This window comes from Achroia grisella, unplaced genomic scaffold (genome assembly GCF_030625045.1).
Source record: "Achroia grisella isolate CSIRO2021 unplaced genomic scaffold, CSIRO_AGI_Agris_v1 utg487, whole genome shotgun sequence".
Lineage (NCBI taxonomy): Eukaryota > Metazoa > Arthropoda > Insecta > Lepidoptera > Pyralidae > Achroia > Achroia grisella.
In genome coordinates, this window is record NW_026712891.1 from 578,738 (window position 1) to 598,506 (window position 19,769).

The window sequence follows — 19,769 nt, forward strand, 5'->3', positions numbered from 1 at the left end:
TTGCACCATTCCACTATTATTAATAAAGAAATGTGCATGATGTTTGTATTTTATATCAGAAGCATAATATTATAAGACAATAGTTCTATCTGCTAAATGTTATCCATATATCTACTTATCTAACTAATAGAAGGTCATTATTACTACATTCGTTAGTTATTATTACGTTATTAACTATGACAGATATTATTTTACATACGTATTTAATTTAACTAATACCTACAGGCAAAAGTGATATGATTTCGCGCCTTAACTGCAGTTTATTATAGATTATGATGTAGAGGTATATAGATAGGTACCTAGCGACGTTTATAGGCTATTTTTGATTGCGAAAAAGTTGTGGGGGCGAACCCCTAGTTAGGGGGTGAGGGAAGATGTATTTTTTTAATAAAACTTTTCTATAGACCAAGTTGACCTAAAATCAATAATTAGCATTATATCTATGTATACTTGATTTTTCATATTGAAAAAAAAAAACTGAGTGGATATGAAACATAATTTAGATGTTGACAAAATCAACATTCGCACCGGTGATGCCAATGGTAAAAGTTAGTAAATAATATCATTACCTATAGACTGCAACAGCTGGGCCTATTAATATTATATATTATAACTATTCAACTTTTTTTTGAGACATATAACGTTGCGCCGTCAACGTGCCTAAGTATGTGATGATGGAGACACAAATGTATTATAAACTTCATATTATCACAACCAGAGACCAATAAATAATGGAGTAGTTACAAAGCATACATTTATACTTTCTATCATGTTTATCTTGGGTCAAACAGTTCAGGAGCTTTATACGCGTTAACGCATTAGGTATTGTTGAACCCAAGATCCCAAATCATCTTTGTATACGGGTAGGTATACATTACGATAAGGTTTTATTTCTGTTTAATTAAATTCTTTGTTTATATTTTCTTCATTAGGTATTGAGAGATTATCTGTAGAGGTCCATTTGAGGAAAGTTGTTACAGTTTCTTTATTAGACAAGATTTTAGGCAAGCGCCACTAACCCACGGATACACAGTATGTTATGTATAATAATATATATAATAATACTTATCTATTAAGGCTACTCATGCAAAACTACCTCCAGTTATCACTTTTATATGATTCATCTGAAATAGATAAGGTAATGCAAAAATACATAAAACTACGTTTTTTATCTAAGTAGATTTATCACTACAATATATTGTTTTCTAAAGCTATTGCACTCCAGTAATGGACTATCAACACATTATTCTGAAAACTCATCTACTCCAATCTGACCGACAGCAAAATTTACATGTTTATAAATTTCAATCTGGTCCTACAGTAATAGAAACCCTTTGATACAAACCAATTCAAGCTCTTATAGAGTCAATTGTCAAAATTTCAAGTCCCGTATATATAATAGAATTGAATGAACGTGAGTATATAGTATAGTAGTAATAATTACTCTCTTCAAAACGAAATCGTTTTGGAGAGAGTAATTATTATTAATAGAGTAAATATTATTAATAGGTAATTGATATAGTCGAAATGTGAACACTATTACACAACTACAGTATGTGTCAATTAAATTACTTTAGCATCAACACTACCTTATAAAAATAAGTATATTTTAATAGCACATGAAGAATTTAGTAATATCCGTCTATTCTTTGTTTTCATGCCGAGTTGAATTAATTATATATACATTTTATTAGAATTACCTAAATGTTCATAAAATAGTACTACGCAATGTTATTTACATCGTATTAATTGGTAATATTTTTCGCCAGGCGTTTATTGTTATACGACAGTGCATAATACACCTAAAATGTATTATACTTATTTTGATTTATTACTTACTGTGCCTTTATATTTAGTAGTTGTATTATTCATCCGAAAGGATAAAGTTCTAGAATTTGACTTTCTTATCTACTATCTGAATCTACATTACCTACATACGAAAGAACGATGGAATTATAAATGTCATTATTTAATTTTTAATCAATTATAGATTTCATAGAAATGTAATATACCTTAATAAATAGCAAGGAAGTGTAATTGATCCTATTCCTATATTATGTACCTTATCTACTTATTACACTACTTAATATCTGCAGATTAATATTTTAAAAAAATCGATAAATATACTATGGGTACTATCTTGACGAGGGAAAAAAATCATAATTTATGTCACTTTTTTCTGTATCTTTATATTATATGCGCTATCTTTTAAATTAGGATTTCACTTATGTATTGTATGTTATTTGTTTCATTGCAATACACGAAAAAACGAATAAAAGTTCACTCCGAGTATATCCTGGGCACACACGACGCATGACTAATTTATATAGTATGATATACTAGCTGAGCCCGCGGTTTCACTCGCGTGAAATTTCAATAAAAAATATAGTTTGTGTTATTCTGATGCTTAAGCTATATTATAGAAAAGTTTCATCAAAATCCGTTCATGACAATTGTTAGTAACAACATTACAAACACAAGCAAACATACTTAAATTGGCAGAATTGTGCAAATTAGTTTACAAATACATTTGTTTAAATACAAAATGCAAATATTATTGCATGTCTCATTTCTAATGCAGAATAAAAATAGTTTTTCATTTTGTATATATGTCAAATATAGCCTCGGTGGTCTAGCGGTTTACCACATTGACTTATCCAATCCAATGGTCGCGGGTCGTTTCTTAGCTCGGTACAACATTTGTATTCATGAGTATGATTGTATCAAATATGTGTTATGTAGGTACCTATAGGTATTTATATCATTTATCTAGTACCCATAACAACACTTTGCTTAGTTTGGGTATATAATATTATCTTATCTGTGGCTTGGGACTAGACAGCGCTGTGTCAGCTTTCCTTAGTTATTATTATTATATTTAAAATAGGTATATGCTATGGCAAAGAAAAGCGTCAAATAAGGCTTTGCGGCGGTTTCAAGGCGTCATCAGTCGTGGCGATTATAAAGACTTTCGATGTTTGAAATGGCAGCGAGGCGTCGTCGCAGAGCTTATGAAGGTGTCGCGGCGCTTTTAATCGTATTGCGGCTATAGCGTCAAGAGTTCCTAAAGCCGTGTCAGCGCTTATAAAGGCGCAGTGGTGATTATAAGGTGCTGCTTTCGCGCTTATAAGCAACATCGCGATTTTATATCTCCTAGAGGCTTTTCTAAAGCAGCGCTTTTAAAAGCACCGCGGTCCTTATTAAGTTTTTTTTATTGGGTTGTTTGGGCTATTGTCAGATGATTGTAGCACTGCGACCTACATAGATCTATTATGCTCGTCCTTTTTCAAAGTTCGCTACCTAGACCCGTCAGGGACAAGAATTGAAGGATATTCTTAGGAGCGATGGTTTTTATCTCCTCGGGAAAGAGTGTAAACTTTCCAATGGAGATATTTCGTTTGTGCATGAGTGGGCTACCACCACATAGGATGTCAAGCGGCGTTTCCTCTTCAGTTTGGCAGAATCCGCAGATTCTTGTCGTGCCTAGTTTAGCCATATGCTTGTTTAATTTGCAGTGAACTGTGAGGGCCCTAGCCATCATGCATATGTTGTTTTTACTCAATAGCAGTAGTCTATTGGAGTATTTGTTCGAGTAGGATATTAGGGCTTTTGAATGTGTTAATCCTGGCATTTCTTGCCAGTGATTCAGTGCTTCTCATTTGGCTATTAATTTGAGATGTCCCAGTTTTAGGCTTTTTCATTGCCTTCGATATTTGATTGCCCGGGGACCCATCTCAGTATAATATTATTTCTGCTTCCTACTTCATTTAGTAGTAGGATACAGTTTCTAATAAGTTTAGAACGGATTTCGTTCGAGTTGAGTGCTAGTAGAGCAGCTTGACTGTCCGAATAAATGTATATGTTCTGATTGATGTAGTTAAGGTTTAGGATTACTTCCAAACATCTAATTAAGGCGTAAGTCTCTGCCTGAAAGATTGAGGCGTATTTTTCTAAGCCTATGTAGTTGCAGATTTTGGGTTTTACACCGGATATTCCATATCCTACATCATCTCCTATTTTGTACCCGTCTGTAAACCAACTAGGTCCTGCTCTGAGTGAGTCGGTGTATGGTTATTTTGCCATTCGTCTCTTCCAGATATTTCGATTTTGTAATATTGTACAAAGTTACACTCTGGTGCCATGTTGTCTTCAGGCATTCCCAGAATGGGATCACTCATTATCGAGTCTTGTATAGTTTTTATGGCCAGGGAATGCCAAGATATCCTCCTTTGAGAACTTATTCTGAGCATATTGGCTGTCGCCTTTTCCTGTATAAATAAAGGAAGGAGCGTCAAGTCCAATAATGCGTCTAGAGCTGCTCCTGGCGTGGTGCTCATGGCTCCTGTAATAATCAGACAAGCAATTCTCTGTAGGCTGTTTAGCTTGGTGGCAGCTGTGGATTGGAGGGTTTTCCGCCACCAGATTGCGCAGGCATAGGTAGTAAGTGGTCTCACCACTGCTGTGTAAAGCCATAGGGCAATTTTGGGGTTAATTCCCCATCTGGGCCCCGCTACCCGTAGCAGACGCTTATTCCCAGAGATGTTTTCGCTTATTTTGTTGTTTTTGAGTTATGTTGTCTATGTGTGTGTTCCATGTCAGTTTTTGGTCGAACGTTACGCCCAGGTACTTGACTTCTTAGGAGCACTTTAATATTCTTCCATTTACTTTAGGCATGACAAGTTTGTCAAGTTTCTTCCTTTTTGTAAACGGAACAATTACTGTTTTATCAGAATTTACTGATAGTTCATTTTCCTTACACCATTTAACTATGATGTTTAGTGCTCTTTGGATGCGGTCTGATATGGTTGTTGCACAGAACCCTCTGACCATGACTACTATATCGTCTGCGTAGCCTTGTACCTCAAATTGGTTTTTGGTCATAACATCTAAGAGCTGGTCTACCGTTAGTAGCCACAGCAGTGGCGATAAAACGCCTCCTTGAGTGCATCCCTTGATAGGTCGGATTTCTAACGTACTGTTATGAAGAGTAGTTTTAATGGTTCGATTTGAGAGCATTGCTTTGATCCATTTAATGGTGGTTTCATCCACTTTCTTGCGGATAAGTCCCTGTGAGATGGTCTCTATGGACGTATTATCAAAAGCACCCTCAATGTCGAGAAATGCACATAGAGCTATTTGTTTATCCTCAAAGGCCTTCTCGACCTTGTCGATGAGTTCGAGCAAGGCGGTCTCTGTGGAATGTCCCTTGCGGTAGGCATGTTGATTCCTGTGCAGGGGAGCATTTTCGGGGATTGTAGCTCTTTATTAAGTTAACGCGGTGCTTTTAATTGCACGGCTGACTATTAAGGCTGACAAATAGACTCGTCTACCCAGCCCTCCGTCTGCGCTTGGATGGAAAGTTGGCTATAAATATGAGTCATGGACATTACAAAATAAATTTATGTTACGTTGTGTTTCCTGGCATAGGCATAACTATCATTACTATTGGAGTTCACTTTTTTTTCAGAATTAAGTAATGTTATATTATCATTGTTTTAGGTATTTAAAAATCTTCAAAAAGTATTTTATATTTTGAAAATACAAAATAAGTTTATAAATATGGTTCTAAAAAGTATCTATCTGAAATAAAATACAAAATGTATTACAATTACATTAAAAAAATATTTAAATAAAAAATGGAAATAGGTACTTTGTATTTTGCTTTACGTTATATTTATACACTACTTATTATTATTTTTAAAATCTCATCTGCAAATAGGTAGGAAAATAAATATCCTACGCATCTTCATTATTATTACTACATATATTATCTACACATAGACGATTTAATTATTTTCTAAAGTATTTTTAAGGGACTTGACTACATTTAGAATGAATTTAAAAAAAGTAGCTTTATGGGTTCTTCCAAGGTAACTACCAAGTAGTTCGTCTAGTTTTGTGCTGCAGATGGCAGATGGCAGTACTAGTATCTGACTGTCACTAAAATTTTGTAGTAAACATTATTTGACATATTAATTATAATTTAGAATACTATTTATATTATGGTAATTTGAGTCAATCATTATTATTTTAATAAGTTATTTGAGTAGTCTTTTTTCTCTTGTTCTTCGTGTATTAAGCGTATAACGAAACGTGAGTAGTCGGCCATGTTTAGATACATCACGTCGTATAGTAAACGTCAACCATTCATTCATTTTACATTTTTCTAAAAATATCATAATATTTGGCAGTGTATATAATCAATTTGTTTTTGGTTTGGGATTTGGTTAAATGTCAATATGAATCGAACCGAAGGCTTGGTACAACGAAGAAACATTATAAAGGACAGTAATTCTGACGGAGCCTTAAAGGAAAACCACGACGATGATAAGAAAAACGATAAAAATTATGATGACGGAGATTCAAAAGAGACGAGATTGACTCTAATGGAAGAAGTATTACTTTTAGGATTAAAAGATAAGGAGGTTGGTGTCCCCGTAATTCTAATAAATACAGTACATTGTGGTAAAATTTGATTTCTAAACTACCAAAATATTTGGTGATTTAAAATGTTTATTTCAGGGTTACACTTCTTTTTGGAACGACTGTATATCCAGTGGTTTAAGAGGATGCATTTTAATAGAATTGGGTTTACGTGGACGTGTAGAGTTAGAAAGGGCAGGCATGAGAAGAAAAGGATTATTATCTAGAAAAGTCATTGTAAAATCAGGTGAGAGCATTTATTGACACAAAATTTACCTAGGTATTTTAGGTATATAAATAAAACTTGTGTATAAAAGTACCTTCACATGTGTTGTGTTTTAGATAATATAAAACTATCACCAATTTCTCAAAGTTAAAAAGAGAAAGTTAGATAACTAATTATTATATTTATAACATAATTCAGAATTGTTTGACTCTTGCGAAGTGTGTGATTTGAACTATTGGTATATATGGAGTGTAAAAAATCCTAAAATTTAGTACACTATTCAATATTTTATTCTATACTCAATTATCTTATTACTTTGTTAATATACTTTGTTTTCATAATGTAGTCATTTTCTCCATTAAATACAATTAACCTAATCCTTCCAGATCTGGTAAGAAATAGAAACTTTAGGTACAATTGGAGCTATAATACTCTTAATACATTGAAATATTTGCTACTTCTGTTAAGTGTTATACACTATCCACATATTCATTTATAAAATACCTATACCATATTTTTCTTCTACTGCAAAAGACCTAAATAACAACTATTTATGAACTTCCAAAGAATATAATTTCTCTCATATTCTTATATATTATAATAATAATTTAAAATATGTAAGTAACTATTACACTATTGTTATCTGATTTTAGTAGGTATTGTCTAGATTAAAATAAATATCTTCTTTCCATCCTCATGACAAAAAACAAAGCATGTTACCACTGAAAGTTAAGATATTAAAAATGATTCAGTATTGAAAAATAATGGCCATTTATCAGAGATGAGGCCCAGTAAATATATAATCTTTACCAGGCATCATATTGTCAAAGATTTGGACAATTACTCGATTACAAATTATATTTGAGTGACAACATACAATTATGTCACTATTAAAATTTCAACAAATATCATTATATTCTATTTCATTATTTCTAGTCAATGAATCAAAGTTTGTTTAACAAAAAGAGTTTTGTTAAACACACAAATTTTAGTAACGGCTGATTCAAATTGAATTACTTTTTACAATATTATTTTAGTTTCATTATTCTTCAATCGGAAGACTATGGGGCATATAACATCACACAATGAATAATATATAGTAATAACACTAGTGTATGACTGTATGTACATAAATTTGGCAAATATATTGTGGAAACTATAAGTTTTAAAACAAATAATTTAAAATAAAAAAAATATGATTAAAGAAATCAGTATCTCAGGTACAACACTACCTACTCCGCTACAGCTATGTAACATTATTTGAAAATTAGACATTTACCTTATATTTAAACTTTAAAAGGTCAATTGGCATTTATGTCATTATGATTGTATTTATTTCATCAAAAGATTGCCTGCAGTTACATGTGAATGTGATATGTACATACAGTGGTTCTCACCTTGAATCTATTACTTATTTGAAAATGATATGACCTTGGCCTAAAGATTCTCTGCTTTGGACATTAATACATGTTCTAAGTTTTAATCTGAGTGGTGCAAACTTTAAATTTATGACTTTTTGTTCATCCATGGGCCAGTTTTATATAAATTGTTTAGGTTTGTGGTATCTTTTATCTATCATATCTGTAAAAGAAAGCTTTTCTATTTTTTAATACTTCTGCAGACAGATTTGTTGAAAAGTGTGGTGTGGGTGACATTGTATTCTATAATGTTCATAGTGATCCTTATTTGTATATACTAATATCATCACCAGTTTCCATCAACTTCTTTTAGTTACTCTCAGTAGTATATTCAAATTTCTCTAAATGAGTAATACTAATGAAGTAATCTGGGTGTCTGTTGATTCTAAAATGTTAATAGATTTCTAGACATGGTATAATTAGAATAATACTCTTTCTTTAATTGCATTTAAACTTTATGTTTATTTTCAGATACACCACCAGTAGGTGATGTGCTTTTAGACGAGGCCTTGAAGCATATGAAAGAAACTGATCCCCCAGAGACTGTTCAAAGTTGGATAGAATATTTAAGTGGTATGTCATTCTGGACATTTTATTAGATACTCTTAAATGTCCTTAGTTTCATTAGGTATTACAAATTTTAATTTATTTTATAATTGTTCGCAACCAGATTAAAAAAGGTGCTTAATGTGTCTTTTTGTTATGTGTATATGCAACACAGTATTTCCATCCATTTTTTATTGTTCGGAACTAAATACATGATTCTTGTGTAATCAAGAGTTTTGCACTTGTGTTGATTTCGTGTCTATTTTGTATTTGATTTTTAGGAAGAAAATCTTAATTTACAGAAATTGCTATATTACGCTCAATAATAACTTAATTTATTTCAGGCGAAACTTGGAATCCTATGAAGCTAAAATATCAATTGAAAAATGTTAGAGAAAGGCTCGCTAAAAATCTTGTTGAAAAAGGTGTCCTTACAACAGAGAAACAGAATTTTCTTTTATTTGATATGACTACACATCCCCTTACTGACAATGTGGTGAAATGTCGGCTAGTTAAAAAGGTATGTATTTTTTTTTATTTAGTATAATATTAAAGATCCTGTCAAAGCAGTAGAACCAGCTTGGCGAAAAATACTGTATTTAGCCACAAAACAATGTTACAATGAACTTTCGTTTTGCTTTACATAAGTGATTTTGGAATGGGTTGCGGGTAAAAGAAATACAATTATTAATTGGGCGAATATACCACAATTTACTGTGATTTGTTTTTAAATGCACATACTTAGGTCGTAGTTTTAATCTTTAGAGGGACCTAAGTACTCCTCATCTCACAAAGGGATCGTTTTTTCGAAAAATTTGTGTAACACGCTGTACTACAGTTTATATTGTAATTATTCTTCAACAAACGAGGATCTAGAGTATCACGAATAATAATAACGGTAATGAACCTTGTCATTGTTTTTGAGTTTACCTCCGAGAATTTTTGCACTTATGTCGGTTTTATAGCTAATGCACTATAAATGTTAGATATACCTGCATTAAATTATATATTTTAGGTAATGCGCTGTTTATCTTAGTACTACTTTTTAAACGTTTGGTCATTATATTTATTTTATCATTATTCAGATAGATAAGATAAAATAATACTGTTTAGATAATGTTAACTGTACTCATTTAGTATAAATTTAACTTATATAATAAAAATATGCGGCAATTTGCATTTGTATAGCAAGACAATGTTAATAGTCGTATATAATGTTTTATATGGAAATTATACAAAAATCCATGCATTTAAGAAAAAGCAGAGGAAAGCACTTCTTCAGACCGATACTCTGGTATAAAAGATCAGTGTTATTAATTGTTCAATATTCTAATACCGACTACCGTTTTTATAACATATGCAGACATCTAGTTTAATACTCGACGTGGAATAAAAAAGAGACTCATTTTTGACACTATTTACTTGCCACTAACGGAAACTGGCTTTAGAATAATGAGGACTGTGTACATAAACTCAGAAAGATATCACCCGGTGGGAAACGCTTTCTTGGGCACTTAACTTGACAACAATGTCCATCATGTTGGTTTTTATATGTGGAATTTACAGCATTCACCATCAATTGAGTTGTCATCGAATCGGCTGTCACACAATTTAATACGACCGCATAATTATGTAATAACAATATATTATTGTTATTTATTTTCACTTTTGTAATAATATAAAATATTTTAAAGTCCATTATTTATAAATAGTACGTGACATCTAAAGCAGTATAGTCAATTTCCTTTGCAATTCGACACTTCGCACAACAATACATTCTTTATAATGATATTGATTACTACATGCCGACTACTCTCATACCAGAATTAATATTGATGCTTGCCGGAAATAATAAAGAATAAATATTTTACTTTGTATGTTGTAAAATTCGTATAATAACAATAATGAGCTTATTTTCTCACACAATGGTAACAGTTTTTCACAAATACGAAATGAGATTGAACTGTTACATTAGGGAGGCACGAGGTCTGGAAACTACATAAGAAATCTGATGAGCTTGTTTTTTTTTTTCTTTTAAAGCTTACGGTACGAGAAGCCATACTTAAATATATCACACTAGCTATTTGTTTCGATATTCTTAGCGACTTTGTCTACCTTTTTGGTATAAAAGACAGCCTATCTCATTTCTCATGATATAATCTAATCTATCTTAATGCCAAATTTCATTAAGATCAGTCTTTTAGATGTGAAAAAGTACCAAACAGACAGATTTATAATAATAGTTAAGTTGCCCTGACCCACGGGATTTTAACATCCATTCATACTACATTATGTATAATTAATTATATTATATATATTTAATTTATTATTATCTATTTATAGGTTCAGGAAGCAGCTCTGCGCCGCTCAATAACCGACGTAGCTCACGCTGATAAGCGTTCGCTGGCGTTATTGATGCTCGCCCACTCTGCGGATGTCTTAGAAAACGCATTCGCCCCATTATCTGACGACGATTACGAGTTAGCAACGCGGCGCGTCCGTGCACTCCTCGATCTAGACTTTGAAGCTGAGGCCATGAGGCCCGACGCATGCGAAATCATGTGGGCGGTATTCGCAGCGTTCACTAAATAGCGGTAAAGTGCACTATTACAATAACCAGGATTACACAAAATTAATAATCAGATGTTAATATATGGTCTGGTTTTACAATCACTAGATAGGCCAACAGTAAATTCAATCAGTTATTTAACTATGGGGTAACAATGGCAGCGACAACACTAGACAGTGAATAATAATTACGAATATGCGTTGGTAAAAATATTTTTTTACAAACATTTGCCACTAGATTTGCTAAAAATTGTCTTATTTAATCAGTATTACAATTGTCTTCGTATTTTGTTACCCATTTCTTTATGATATGTTATGTTGGATATGAGTTATAAATAAAATAGTATAATTTTTCGGAACAGAATTTTGTTAACACTTAATTTGTTTTATGTGAACTGCTACGCCTTTCGCGCCAATTTACGCCAATCGTGGTGCGTTTAGATTTTTAATATACACAGCTATTGTGTGATTTTTAACGGTTATACTATTTTTTTGTTACTGGAATACACAAAGTTTTGTATTATTATACTTTTTATGTAAATTTTTCGTTGGGTAATATTGTAAGGTTACGTCATAGTATGCTGCCTAAACTAGATTTCGTTCAAATTTGCGTATGATTTAACATGTATGAAATATAAATTTTAACAGGTTTTTATTGTGTAAACAAATTATAGTGTGCACTTGTAAATTATTTTTATTTTTTAGTTATATTACTGAAAACGGTGGAAACTATACTTGCGATTAATATGTGGTCCTTGATAGCGAAATTGTAAATCTTTATTATTATAATTATTATGTACTATGTCTTAAAATAAGGTTTGAAATTAATTTAGTTATATTTTTTTGTTAATTACAGTAATTAATAGAAATACCTGTGTAGTAATAATTAAGATAATGGTAAAAAATAATTTATTTATTATAATTTCATTGTCAGCAACATGATCATTCAGTTTGCATTATAACGAATTATGGCTAATTGATACATCAGATTCCAAATTGTCTAAAGCAGCATTCCAGATTTCAAATGTATTAAAAGTGTGATTATGTTGATGTTACATATATTTGCAACATATATTTTGATTGTATATATATATCGAACTCCCACTGTACAGCTGATAACCTTTTTTTTATTATTACATATATTTACCACCATCACCCACTTGTAGACATATTACTGTGACCCTTGTTTAGAGAAACTAACTATTGATAGCCTGCTTAATAATATTGTCGTTGCTATTGAATGGATAAATAATTATTGCCCATTAAATGGATATGGTTGATAAAAGATTAATAAAGAAAGTAAGTAATATTTTTTCATTTCTGTGTTTTAAATAGTAGGTATAAGACTAATATATAATAGTATAAATTACAGGTTATAATGACGTGACAACTTAGTCTTTCGCAATAACACCACACGAGGGGCACAGTAACATGATCACGTAATGTCCTTGGTATTGTTCATGTATATAAATGGGGGGCTATGAGCCTGATTTTATTTAATCTATTGTAATATCTTTTATTTGTCAAGTCTTTGAATACTACGTTGTAATTTTATATCGCAGTTTTTTATAGCTAGTAGCTATTAAATTAAATTTACACAAAGTTTTATTCAAGTTTATTCCGTAGTGTTTGAATAATGCCTACATAGACAGGCATCTTTTGAAAACTTGTTTTGTAGTCTTACAGTCAAATCTAGAATATCATTACAAGGATTTTTTTGTAATAAATAATTATGATTAAGATTTCAAATCAACATGATTGTATGTGCCGAAAACTGGCGTGAAATCTGTCTATTGCAAAAAGAGTCAGAAGAAGAGTCGATATCGGATCAGAAAACATATAAATTTGTATTTGCGAATAGAACGTCTTCTATTTTATGTGACTTCCATTTAATACTTACAGATATTCAAATTACTTGAAAATATAATCGCCTGATACAGATATACTGTGTAAATAACAATCAATTGGTTTATTAACCCTGTATTTACTGTTATAGTTAGACACTGTTTCTATAATTAGAATCAGATCAGAATGAACACGCGGCAATATATTTTGAGGAAAACAATAAGTTCAAATGCAACTAAAAAATGATCTGTTCTGGAAATAATTAGAGATAAATAAAATAAGAGGTATTTTTTTATTCTTGCTGTTGTGATGTACATAACAATCGACGTGTCTACATGTTGTCGAGCATATTTGATTCCAATGTAAGACATTCCGGATTAGTTTGGTTTCTTGAGTATTTTTCATCACCGGAAAGTCTATTGCAATTTAGAACCTTCAAATGGGGAACCTACCATTGTGATTAATTAAAAGTAATCAAAACACCTATATTATAAATGTACGTATCGTTTCCGTTTTTAATCATTTTAATCTTAAGGTAAAGAATTATTGATATATTATTTACGGCACGTGTTTTTCGGTTGTATTAATCACTGTCACTTTATATACCTAGCATGTACAAACACGACAACCGAGTCCATTGTATTGTATGACGAATCACATGCGATAATTTTATTAATCCGCTCTAAAGGTCTTAAATCGGAAGTGTTTTATAGGTTCCTGTTGATATATTGCATATTATGTACATTATACCTAACCTAATCTTTCTTACAAGTAATTTTAAGTAGTTTGTTTAGATAAAATCTGTAATTATAAATTTTACAGATGTCTACTTTATTTTGAGATGTTTCGAAACGATAACATTTATTAAATTTTATTTACGTATTTGATGTTTTAATCATATTGTATTGAAAATTGTTATAAATATGAATTTAGTGCTTCTTATTATTTCATTCAAATTGTATATATAATAGATATAATAAAGATACATCAAGGTAATTCAAACGTAAATTTAATTTTGTGAAATTGTATAAAAAATTAAGCTATGAGATGTATCATACACATAGTATTGAAATTACTCAAATATATACCTTAATAATGTATCCGTTGATTTTTTTATCTTGTGGGAAGTATTTATTGCAGTGACAGGTCCTTCTGATAAGATACCTGTATCAAAACTAATGAGAACTCCTCCATCCAAATGTATTGATAGATATGTAAGTTATTTATCGACTTATACACTTATATTTATTTATTATTAATACAGGACTTTATCTCTGTATCCAACGGAGGGGCGAATATTTGAAAGGGAAACTTAAAAACATGACACAAGCACATTATCGGAACAGATTCTGACGGATTCTGGAAGTAATCGAACTCATGTGTTTATATAATGTGTCAAGTGTTTATTTTCCAAGAGTTAAAGACTGATCATTCAGGCTGACCATTTTTGTTTTAAATTCTGTTTAACAAGACTGACCCTCAATAGAAGTTATTTATGGAAGATCTTATTTTTATACTACAGCACTAAATGTAGATATTACATTTAAAATACCTAAAAAAAAAAATGTTTGTATCAAATTATCTTAACTTTCACGTAATCTATTGAAATTACTGGTAACTACAATGATTCGCCGAACAAGTATGTCTACGTTTTGAACGGTTAAAGGGATAGTTTTTCAGAGTAATTGAAATAAAAGTTCCGTTTTTATCTTCAATTGATTTTATTATAAACTTGCACGCTTCACATAGTGGATAAGTCTTATACCTCTTTATGACACTAAATAATTTCAATAACATTAAATTCAGTTCTCATTACATACATGTCATAGTTGTGCAACATTTAATATTTGGTATATTGTCCAAGATTAAAATTACGATCTGAGCCTCAGAACTATCTAGAAACACAGTGCATACATACTAAGACAGGTGTAGGCACATTTCATAACTGTTGCTGTTTACCGTGGATTGACATTTTTAAATATACTTGTAACTGACTGTAATTTAAAAGAACATTCAGTAATAAATTAGGTTTTTTTTTAAATTAATATAATGAAAGTTAATGAAGTGTAACAATGAAAGTTTCTACAGTAGTGAACCAATGTAAATAAATCAACTGTTTGAAGTCTATTGCTAGATTGTATTATTATAGATATTTTTGTAATATCATAATTATGATATTACAAAAATATATATTCTAAAGGAATATTATTTCAGTAAGAAAAGAATACAAGTTACAACATTTTATGAGAGCCAAACTTTCCACAATGTTCATACACTCGAGTTGGTTCTTTTTCTCACAGCCCAAAACGTAGGTAACCTTATAAATATTCCTAAAAATAACAATACTAAAGTGTAAGCGTAGATAGTTTTAATTTAAATAACATTTATAACTACCTATCGTTTGTACATCCTATCTAAGAATATTATTAAATAAATAAATTAGTGTAATAATATAAATACATCGCTAAGCGGTGTCCATCTTAAATCTCAAACCACAATTGTTTAATCTGGTAGCTACTACTAGAATTATTACTACATGCTAAAATCATAGAGATAATTAAAAAACAAAATGAAGACTATAATAATTTTCATGATTGCTTTCTAAACGGCAAGGGAACACGTGTATGATGGTAACTTGCTAGGCCGATATATACATTTATGTAAATATAACATATTTTGTAGTAGTACCTACCAGCAAAGTAAGAAATCTCAATAAATTGCAATATTATAACTAGATTGATAAGATCTGTGTGGGATTTCCGGCATAAATAACAATAACTAAATGTTTATCGTAGTTAAATTCGATTATTTTTAGATAATTACTTACAAACTATATAAGAACACCAGAACAATCATCAACGAGCCAGTCAGATAATTCAGTATTTCAGATAATAAGAATTTTATTTATTTATAACTTATTATGTTAAAATGCTTCTCTGTTAACCAATTTCGCTATACGGATCGTGATAAATCAACGTGATGTGATGTGATAAACATTGGGTTTTTTAGGCTTAGGTATATTCTGATTTAACACTGTTTGTTTTTTTAATTTACTAATTTCAGTGCATCATGAACAACACTAACCGCCTTATTCATAAAAAAAGAAAAACCCCCAAAAACTTATTTGACTATTAATATGTTTTGTCACTATCTTTTCAATTATAATTTATACTAGAAAGAGGAATACTATATTTATTAGACCAAAGAATAGTATACCAATAATTATTTAGCGTAAACGTTTCACGTTTTTATAAATAAAGGGGTTAAATGTTTAAATATGCATTATCTATAAGAGGATTCTTTTTGAGATCGTGCGTGAACAAATTATATGCTAGAAGAGGAGATTAGCCGTATAGACGTTCGCTGTCACCACGCCTCCGTGTAGCGAATGTCGTACTCCTGCAGTTGTGGCAGCCTCTGTCGGAGTATCTGGAAAGCTTCGGCCGATAGCTTGGTACTGTTTAGATTTAGCCGTCTAAGATTCGATAAACCTGAAAAGAAAATTATGGAAATTAAATATTGCGTATTATTAGGAAAATATTATTTAAAGGTATGTACGAAATATTTTAAAGGTATATCTTGTGAAGGACTTCTTAATTAGTGAAGAGGGGTATGGTACAGATGTGTAAACTTCTCTATTAAATAATTTGCACATAGATCAACGCTGATTTTTATCCTCCACAAAATGCTCATAATATCTCTAATTATTAATTTTATAATTTATACGACTGGTTTCTCCCTACTGATGACTACGTAGATACCTACGATATTCTAGATGCCGTAATTACCAGTTACAGTTTAACTTATTTTAATAGCATATTGTTTCAGTGTTACTGTTTGTATTTCTGTTTTGTAGTGATATTACCTGATAAAGCCTCGATGCCTTTGTCCGATACAGGCGTCTCGCAGAGATTGAGAACCTGCAGACGTGGTAGGTGCTCCGCGATCAGTTGTACTCCGCTATCGCCGAATTTCGTCGCCCACAGGTTTAAATAACGGAGAGATGGCAACTGAAATTTGAAATCCATTAATGTAATGCCTTTCGCTTTACCTCTAGTCAAGTAGTATATTTTTTATAGGCGTTTATCAGTCAAATTGCCATACGTTTAGCATAGTTGTAAATCAGTTTCAACATTTTTCTAATATTTAATGTATATTGTCCAACCTAAAATTATAATGCAACTGGCATTACAGGTAACAGGTAAATTAATATATATGGGTAGTCACCTTGATGAGATGATGTGCGCAGGCGCTGGTGACGCTGGTGAATGCAAGCGAGAGGCACTCTAGATTACCGAGCGCGCCGGCGTCCAGCAGCGCCGCCACATCCGCGTCCGTCGCGCGCACCGGCAGCGCCAGCCGTCGGGGACCGCCCTCCGCTTGCTGTGGGTAGCATATTATCTATATTAATATATATACTAACGAAAAGTTTGGTTGGTTGAAATCAGTGATAGTCCACGAGACAGTGATAAATTTCTTCAATCATTTCGAAATTAGTGTATAGACTTAAGTGCTGAATAGCTCATTTAGCGAGGAAAGTTATAGGCTATGTATAATAATATAGGTAACCAATATGAATCGAGCAGCAATGAAAAATGTCGCAAAAAGAAGGAAAGAGCGAAAATGTAACGTGGAGGAAGTTGAAGCCTGAATATTATAATCCCATCAAAAACATAAATGTGAAATGATAGTCGAGTTTAATATTATGATATATGCCTTGATTGTTGACTTCTACGACAAAAGAGGTGAGATCTAAATGGGTGCCAAGTTCAACCTAAACAAGCCGTGTCTGTCAAGTTTTTTTAAATATTTTTAACACTATGTTTTCATTAGCATAGCGTTAAAATTAATTTATAAAATATTACAATTATTTTCCGTTCGTTCAGTATCGTGTTCATGCTCGGTAATCACAGAAATGACTTAACTAATTTTAATATCGTTTTTATTGATTTAAAGTGTTTCAGTATTTCTTTCTCTAACAAAAATTGATAAGTTATTGTTATCCAAATACCACTGACACAAAGTCGTGAGCTGAACTAGTTATCTATATTTTGAGCAATAATTATATAACCGGTGATCACTCCATAGTGATCGTTTTTTTTTCGGACTACTATAATATATCATGCTGTTGGCTGCAGCTGGTATTTACAGCTTCATCGGACAATAGGGGGCGAGTGTAAATGGCACTCCAAACCCGAGGAAGGGCCTATGGAGCGGCTGAAGACCAACTCCCGCCTGGCGGATACGATTAGTTTGAAGGCACCGCTAGAGGTTCGAACCTAGGCTCAGGGCGTCGTAATTTCGATCCCCGTTTGAATTGGACGGGGGATCGACCGGGGACCGGGTGTGGAGCGCTGATTGCGTGGTATGGTGTGTTTGAGGTCGTCGTCTTCGCCGGCGAGGACGATGACGTGTGTGTGTGTGTGTGTAAAAGTGTGGTCGGGACGGAATGGGTGGACCCGTAGAGATTAACTACCAGTATGCGGCCGTCGGGATCAAAAAGAGACATAGTGATCATATCTACTTTCTATTATGTAAACGGCTGCGCCCTTCAGTCGTAAAAAACATTATTTCTATCTAAGATTAATGAAGTGGAAACATTTCGTGGTCTGGCACACAAGATAAATAAAAAAAAACGATTACAAATACAAACTAGGCGAAAATATCGCGTACCACATGTAAATACATAATAGAAAAGCTACTGCGATTAAAAACAATTTTTGACCATAAAATCAAAAGAGTGTGTTATTCCTAACTCAAAGAATGGTATATTACATATAGGTATACCTACCTTCTTGGTATATTTATTGTTTATAATTATTATTCATATTTCTACTTAATGCAATGATGGTGTAAAATGCTCACAACAAATTAAATGTCCAAGAATTGGATGTCATATTCCAAGTACGTGTACCTTACTAATTTAGTGTCAACAGTTTTAATCACAAATTACTTGAATTGACGTAGTTATATTGATACTAACATGACTAGGTATTATTGCGTAAACATTTGGTCATAGGTGTGTTTACATGATCATAATTGACTCATAGAACTATAGTAAGTGGGCGGAAACACTGAATTTTATGCTTACCAATCTCTGAAGATTTTGCTGTCTTTCACATAGATCTTTATAATACTTTTGTCCGAGCTCAGTGCCTTGTAATGCTGCTATTATTTCTAATTGTGTTTGTTCTCCACTAGCAACTTCCCATTCTAACATTAGACATAATGATTCCAATGCAGATTCCTGAAATAAAAATAATTGTTAACAAATGTACATTGATCGTTGTTGTACTATTATATTGTAGTGGAATCTGTGATGTACATTTTGGTTCAATACAATTTCAATATGTATAATATTAAAAATTACCCAGATTCAACAATAACCAAACCAATAAGATAATGGTTCTTACATAGATAGGTATTCATAATTCTAGAGATTAATAGATGGCTTACCTAATCAACAGTATTTAGGTGTAATGTTGCCAACATTACACCTAAATATGCACAGATCGCATTTAGACTTCGAGTAGGGTTCATAGGGAATTCTCGAGTCGAGAATTCCCGGGAAATCGTTGGGTTTTGTTCCTGGGAAAACAAGCTCGAGAAATCAAGTACCTATATAGAAATTGAATTGTCGTTTGTTTTGTTGCGTGGCGGCGCAATAATTCAAGATATTAACGTTTTCTTTAATGTAATTTTTTTTTTATTTTACAGAAACTATTTTTATTTACATGTTTAAG

At 31.9% G+C, this 19,769-nt stretch overlaps 2 protein-coding genes across 2 annotated transcripts in view; one reads left to right on the forward strand and one right to left on the reverse strand.

Annotated features, from left to right (window-relative positions):
* Positions 1-6,114: 6,114 nt before the first annotated feature.
* On the forward strand, positions 6,115-12,470 carry LOC131845913 (Golgi phosphoprotein 3 homolog sauron). The gene is made up of 5 exons (XM_059195070.1): positions 6,115-6,425; positions 6,523-6,670; positions 8,539-8,640; positions 8,958-9,133; positions 10,957-12,470. The coding sequence occupies exons 1-5, from the start codon at positions 6,240-6,242 to the stop codon at positions 11,203-11,205; spliced, it is 861 nt and encodes a 286-aa protein (XP_059051053.1). The 5' UTR covers positions 6,115-6,239; the 3' UTR covers positions 11,206-12,470.
* A 2,727-nt stretch (positions 12,471-15,197) lies between these two features.
* LOC131845864 (C-Maf-inducing protein-like) overlaps positions 15,198-19,769 on the reverse strand; it is a 36,139-nt gene continuing 31,567 nt past the window's right edge. Inside the window, exons 11-14 of the mRNA XM_059195006.1 lie at positions 19,118-19,273; positions 17,254-17,409; positions 16,892-17,036; positions 15,198-16,517 (exon numbers count right to left, since the gene is read on the reverse strand). Coding sequence (XP_059050989.1) covers positions 16,393-16,517; positions 16,892-17,036; positions 17,254-17,409; positions 19,118-19,273 — 582 coding nt within the window. The 3' untranslated portion in view covers positions 15,198-16,392. The remainder of the gene's footprint in view (positions 16,518-16,891; positions 17,037-17,253; positions 17,410-19,117; positions 19,274-19,769) is intronic.

What these genes read in the sequence shown, in the direction of transcription:
- LOC131845913 (XM_059195070.1), top strand. Translation starts at nt 6,240, where the DNA reads ATGAATCGAACCGAAGGCTTGGTACAACGAAGAAACATTATAAAGGAC. An exon ending in TTGGATAGAATATTTAAGTG is followed by an intron (nt 8,641 to 8,957) that starts GTATGTCATTCT and finishes AATTTATTTCAG; the next exon opens with GCGAAACTTGGAATCCTATG. An exon ending in AATGTCGGCTAGTTAAAAAG is followed by an intron (nt 9,134 to 10,956) that starts GTATGTATTTTT and finishes ATCTATTTATAG; the next exon opens with GTTCAGGAAGCAGCTCTGCG.